The following is a 6,530-nucleotide window of genomic DNA, read 5'->3' as shown; positions in this document are numbered from 1 at the left end:
CTCTGACCACAAGCTTTTTGCAATGGGACCTAAAAGGGATTCAAAAAAGACTGGAGGAAAAAAGCCTCCTTTGATGAAGCTTCCTGTTCTTATTATTGAATTGCTCTGATTTATGTTTAGATCAGTTTTAGCACTGAAAGTAATTTCTTTGCGTACTCAAGGAAAAATCTTGCTTTCAGTCCCCAGTTAGCATAATGACTCAATATCAGCAAAACACTGATGAAATATTGACCTGGAGGGTATACAGATTTAATTATAAATAATTATTATAACACTAATAAATGTAAATGCAATAATAACAACTATAGCCAAATAGTGTACATTTTTCCATTTATCAGGATGCAAATGTTTGCATGAACATTAAATCGATCCTCCCCATGTGTGACAGAAACTTGTTTTTATTTCTGGTAAGAATCAGTTTACGGAAACTCCCACCTAGTTCAGCATGGCCGTTAAGTTTTAGTGGTAGATCACGTGAACTTCTCGGCAGACTGATGATGAAGAACATGTGACGAGTTTTTTGCCGGACGAGGGTAAAAAGGGCAGAAGGAAGATAGGACAGAAAGACAGAAATAAACAGGAAGAAATAAACATCACTCCGTTTTGATTGAGTATCACATTTTTAATGTTGCTTATTGTACATTGCAGAAATAGCCCTATTCAGTGAGTCGAGAAGTGCAACATACACAATATTGATTAAAGAAGGTTCTTGAGGTTGTTCATTTGAAGTTGCAAACAAGATGTTCAGTAGGTTACCAGTTTCACAGCTGTAATGGGTCACTTTGCCCATTTCATGCAAGAGCAGATACTTCACCAGTAGGAAGGCCCTGGAACATAAACATGACAGCCAACGGAAACATTAACAAAACATTACATTTACTGAGAGCTGGGAGAGCCCGGCTGACTGGAACCCTCCGACATATTTGGCACAGGTGTGATTATGTTCCAACTTACTGAAAATATACTTATTCATTCAGAAACTGTAATGACAAACACTTTTACTGAAAAAGAGAAATGGGACCGGCTATTTTATAAACAGCTCCATTATATTAAAAAAGGAAGCGTCACACCTTAGAATGAGCAGGCAGTTTGTAGCAACAACAAAATAGAAGTCGAGCAACATCAAATTCATAATAAAAAAGGTTAACACCTTAATTTGTCATTCCATATAAAACATGTTGTTCCGTCTTTCAGCACTGCAAAAAAGGTATCCAAAAGTTAATAAATGATCTATTTGTACAGGTGAACAACATCAAAAAGCGTTTTACATCCATTGTGCACAAAAATGATAATTATATTTTTGCAAAAATACAGAGTAAACAAAGTGCTTAGCCTTAGCCAGGGTACAACGAAAGAATACAAAGGGACTGAGATATATCGTGTGCTTAGCTATATGGGTTTTTTTTTTTTTCCATCTTCCAGTGCTTCTGAGTTGTACAATACTGGCTCAAAAAAAAAAAAAAAAGAAAAAAAAGGAAAAACTGGGGACGCAAATCCATTTTCCCTCCTCAGCTCTTTTGGGTGGGGTAATATCAATCAATAATATTTTTGTTACGCGCCATCGGACAGAAAAAGTTCAGGGTTCGAGCTGAATCACTCTGCTTTTTCTGTTCAGGACCTGCCCGCAATAGGACTCTAGTGGCCAACACCAAAGGGGGGCTGCAGCCCATTATGTGGGGGGGGGGGTTCAAAGTGCTGTTTTCTTTTTTTGCCAAATGAGGGTGATCCATTGATACCAATCTCCTCTACCCACTGTCTTTGGATCATTTTAGACACCTGTGGGTGTCTTCTCTGTGGCGTTTTTCAACACATCATCGATGCTGTCATCTTCAATGACAACTGCAAAGGAGAGAGAAAAGACAATACAAAGCCCAGCTTATGTTTCATACCTTTGCTTTACACCTCTCTGGGTTCCGGTGATGCTCAGGCTGCACCGTCGCATGGGCTCAAGTTGAGAAAATCGACAATCGTACACAAAAGGACAATGTTTACATAGTGCACCTGGGGCTTCTATGGAAACGGGAAAGCCCACCAACAGTTACTGTTATATTATGTGTCACATGTTATCTACTTATGCATTCATGACACCAAGGACAGTATGTAAATAGCATGTACATCACTAACGCCTCACAGCAAATGAACATGAAACCTTTTCATATACAAACGTGTGCGGTTATGTTTATATAAACGCAAGGAAAGGGGCAAAGGGGGATATGGCTATTTTCCATAGCGCAATGCCCCATAATAACACAATGGCAAAGATGACTGCGACATTAAAATAATTTATTAATTTCCATTAATATTAACAACTTCTTGACTTGACCCTTCATACACCGTTCAAGGCAAACATATTGTTGCGTTTATTTTATAACAAGCGAGATTCCCTCAGGGGAAAAAAAGTTAATTATAAAACCAGACAAGGGGGGGGGGGGGGGGGCGCTTGGTTTTAATACATCACAGTGCAGATCAAAATGTTTATTAGAGATGAACGCGCATCTGGTTTACTCCGTCAACAAAGAATCATGAGCGAAAATATGATGTTATGACGAGATGTGCGGTGGGGAAACGGTCCGGGTCTCTCACCTCGTTTACTCCTGCCGATCTGCCCCAGCTTGGGGGGTCTTTTATTCTGGGCAGCGCCGAAGAAGTTGTTGGTGTCCTGCAGGCGGCAGGTGATGGAGATCTGCCCCACGTCCTCGTCGTCGCCATAGTGCGCGATGTTGTCGTCGTTGAAGGGCAGCACATCCGACATGATGCCTCCCCCCGGTCGGGCCGCACGCACCCAGAGCGCAGCCGAAAACTAGATTTATTACCGTGGTGGTGGAGCCGGCTGGCACCTCCGATGGAGACGAGTGAAAAATAAATAAATAAATAAATAAGCAAATCAAAGAAACGAGCAAGTAAATAAATAAATAATGCGAAACGTTTAAAGAAATAAATAAATAAACGAATAAACAAACAATACGCACACGCGACGCACGCTCTCGCCCACGAGAGGGTGAAAACGCGGCTTTAAGCCTTAAATTAAGGCAGTGTTTCCACCGGCTGCTCGCGCATTATTGTTAAGTTTTATGTGTGGGGGGGCAGTGCGGCGGCTGGTGCGCTGCTGTGCGTCGCGCGGAGAAGGCGGATGAAGATTTAAAAAATAAATAAAGAAAGAGAGAAATGCAAATTGGGGGAGAGATGCGAAAAAAAAAAAGCAACGGGTCCCTGGGAGACCTGAGCGCGAGAGCACGTCACCGTGAGCCCGAGCTCCTCCAGGCGCGCGTGCGGTGCTACCCCTCTCCCGATCTCACCCCCACACCTCTCAACTCAACCACCAGCACGAGCCTAGCAGAGTCCCCAGAGGCGTTTCCCCCCACGCACCACTCCGCCGTCCAGCGCGCAGGATCGCCCCGCAGCACCGCTACGCGTTACAGTGATGCTCGCGGAGAAACGCGCTCACGCACGCGACGCAAAAGTTGCAGTGAAGGCGCGCGAACTGCCTGCGGCGCGAGACGCGCGTACGCAAGGTGCGGCGCGTGCGGTAACCGACACGCGACGCGGAGGCGCTTTGCAACGCGCGCGCGCGCGCGCGCGCCACGAATCCCACTTGAGCGCGGGGTTTCCGCGGGGTATCCGTAACCTCTTTTATCGCATTATCGAAATAATCTGTAGAAATATGATATGACCGCTTACTGGATATCATATGGTCCCTGAATCACTCCAATAAGAAATACCCTTCGGTATGAATGGGTAAATCGTGGTAAAAGCTGATTAATTTTGTAAGATGTGTTGGATAAGGGCTCATCGTAAACGAAGGCTGATAATAACTACAGCAAAGAGTCGATAAAAACTGCAATACAGATCATCTTATTCTTGCGTTTACTAATAATATTCTAACAGTTCACAATGATTCTGGCATTACTCTGATTACATTGTAACGTGTCGTTTAAGTTGTACACAAACTATACCAGCCGCTAAACAACTATCGGCAAAATACTATCGGACTTTTGTAGCATTCCTTAGTGTACTTGGATTAAACAAATGCATTATGTCGCACGGTAGACTCCCGTACTCTGAATTTTACTCTAAGACAGTATTTTCCCCAACCTAAAGCCGTTATTTTAGATGCGGATGGCTCCCTCCTCTGGCCTCCCGTTAAAGTTTTTCTATTAAATTTTGGACATTTTTAAATTATGGTAATTAATATATTTCACGTGTAAAAGACATGTCTTTTGTGCTGTGTATCTTTATATGTAGTTTTAATATGTGCAAAAATACACAAAGATTAATATATTAGAATGACCCGAATGAGCACAGAACCGTACTAGGGATAATTCCAAAAGGTCTGGGTTAAGCGGTGCTACTCAACAAGACGGGGTGCTGCCTTGTCCATAACCAACGCCGTGACTTTACTACAGAACAACTGTAACACACCCCACTCGCACCTCCGACTCGCACAGCTCCTCTCAGTCTCCTCGCTCGCTCTCACACATGCGCACTCCCGCACCTCTCACGTCACACGCATTCCAACCACGCCCTAAGATAAAGAACACACACAAAAAAAACACAAACGCGACAACAAACTATTTACAATTTTATAACAAATAGTACCGCAAGGTATTACACGATGAATTACAGAAATATCCGTAGGCATTAAAGCCCATCTTAAGGCCACCTTCTTCCATTGCACCATGGTCCAGATGCAACACTCACATGCCCATTGTAGGCACTATGAGCAGTGGACAGGGGTCAGCATGGGCACTCTGACCGGTCTGCAGCTCCGCAGCTCCATACACAGCAAGCTGCGATGCACCACATGTTTCGACACCTTTCTATCATGGCCAGAATTAATGTTTTCAACAACTGGTGTTACAGTAGCTCTGTGGGATCGGACCAGACGGGCTAGCCTTTGCTCCCCATGTGCATCAGTGACCCCTGGGACCCATGACCCTATCACCAGTTCACCGGTTGTCCTTCCTTGGACCACTTTTGGTAGCTACTAACCACTGCATACCAGGAACACCCCCACAAGACTTGGCGTTTTGGAGATGCTCTGATCCAGTCATCTCCCCCATCGCAGTTTGGCCCTTGTCACTCAGACCCTTATGCTTTTATATTTTTCCTGCTACCAACACATCAAATTCAAGAACTGACTCTTCACTTGCTGCCTAATATATCCCACCCATTTACAATTAAATAGTACCGCAAGGTATTACAGTACCTTTGCCATGACAGTTATGCTTCTCGTGCCATGAAGGCATTGCAAGATCATCCAAAGAAGAATGGCGAACTACACTTTGCCTGGTGTAACAGCGAGTCAGTGTATTGGAAAAGTTACAGGTACAATTTTGGGGAAATTTGTCCTAAAATTATCAACACTTAAGTTCCCATAATAGCCTCAGACTAGATCTCAGGGCTTCTGAGATTCTTTTTTTTTTTTTTTTTTGTGGGGGGGTTCCCCCACAACCCCCTAGAACTGCTCTGACTTTCAGCTTTTTTCAGTTGTCTCCACTTTGATCCCTGGTTGTTTGGGATCCCAGGAATTATGTGCTGTTTATAGGCCAGCAATTGAGTACTACTGAGCAAACCTGAAAATTTAAAACCAGATGTGACTAAGAAATTGGTAAATAAATTTGCTTATTATGTCTCTTAGGAGCGGTGGCGCAGTGGGTTGGGCCGCAGTCCTGCTGTCCGGTGGGTCTGGGGTTCGAGTCCCTCTTGGGGTGCCTTGCGGCGGACTGGCGTCCCGTCCTGGGTGTGTCCCCTTCCCCCTCTGGCCTTACGCCCTGTGTTGCCGGGTAGGCTCCGGTTCCCCGTGACCCCGTAAGGGACAAGCGGTTCTGAAAATGTGTGTGTCTCTTAGGAAAAGTTATTAATTGTGATCTCAAAGAAAACAACTCCTTTGATCTTTGTCAGTTCAAAGACAGCACTAACTGATCTGTGCTGATGTTTTCTACAGCAAAATCACATACTAAGTAACCACTGGTGTTGCTATCATAATCAAATTGTATAATTTTATTTTTTATAATTTATGAAAATTTTCATAATCAATTTCTTTTTAATTTAATGAAATTGTATTATACATATGAATTACAGTGACCACCTAACAAACAGCTTTTATTTTAATATAAAATAAAACATAAATATAAAACATTTATATTAACATTTATACAAGATGCATTATATTTATATAATAAAACATCTTGTACTGGTACCAGCTTTGCTGCAACTTAGGCAGTGCACTGGGTCCTCAACTTTGCAAACAAAGCTGGGACTGGAAGTCTGTTACTGTAATTGCTTGCAAATCCAAATGCTTCAACAGAAACCCATGATGGACTGGTGTCCTGTGCAGGATGTGTCCCTGCGAACCTGACACCTAGTGCTTCCAGGGTAGGTTACAGACCCCCATGACCCTGGCCAGGACAAGTGGTTACCAAAAGTGAGTGACTGAGTGAGTAAGTATGTCAGAATCACACACACACTGAAAACTTAATAATACAGACATTCCTTAATTTTTGTATGGGTTATATTTTGTATAAACTTTC

General features: G+C 43.2%; 1 protein-coding gene across 2 annotated transcripts; it reads right to left on the bottom strand.

The window, feature by feature from the left end:
* Positions 1–636: 636 nt before the first annotated feature.
* On the bottom strand, positions 637–3,036 carry camk2n1b (calcium/calmodulin-dependent protein kinase II inhibitor 1b). 2 transcript variants are annotated; one of them, XM_018760330.1, is made up of 3 exons: positions 2,584–3,036; positions 1,777–1,839; positions 637–1,196 (listed from the first exon to the last, which is right to left on the bottom strand). In XM_018760330.1, the coding sequence occupies exons 1-3, from the start codon at positions 2,750–2,752 to the stop codon at positions 1,144–1,146; spliced, it is 285 nt and encodes a 94-aa protein (XP_018615846.1). In that variant the 5' UTR covers positions 2,753–3,036; the 3' UTR covers positions 637–1,143. The 2 variants fall into 2 exon arrangements, with proteins under 2 accessions (XP_018615846.1, XP_029102166.1); XM_029246333.1 differs by having other exon boundaries at positions 637–1,839; positions 2,584–3,034.
* Positions 3,037–6,530: the final 3,494 nt, after the last annotated feature.

This window comes from Scleropages formosus, chromosome 19, assembly GCF_900964775.1.
Source record: "Scleropages formosus chromosome 19, fSclFor1.1, whole genome shotgun sequence".
NCBI classification, from domain to species: domain Eukaryota; kingdom Metazoa; phylum Chordata; class Actinopteri; order Osteoglossiformes; family Osteoglossidae; genus Scleropages; species Scleropages formosus.
Note: the sequence above shows the minus strand (reverse complement) of the source record. Positions and strands in the feature narration are given on the sequence as shown.

Excerpts from the sequence above, each read along its gene's own strand:
- camk2n1b (XM_018760330.1), bottom strand. The coding sequence starts at position 2,752 with ATGTCGGATGTGCTGCCCTTCAACGACGACAACATCGCGCACTATGGC. Across the intron at positions 1,840-2,583 it reads GATCGGCAGGAGTAAACGAG|TTGTCATTGAAGATGACAGC; the intron begins GTGAGAGACCCG and ends TCTCCTTTGCAG. Across the intron at positions 1,197-1,776 it reads CACAGAGAAGACACCCACAG|TGCTGAAAGACGGAACAACA; the intron begins GTGTCTAAAATG and ends CCTTTTTTGCAG.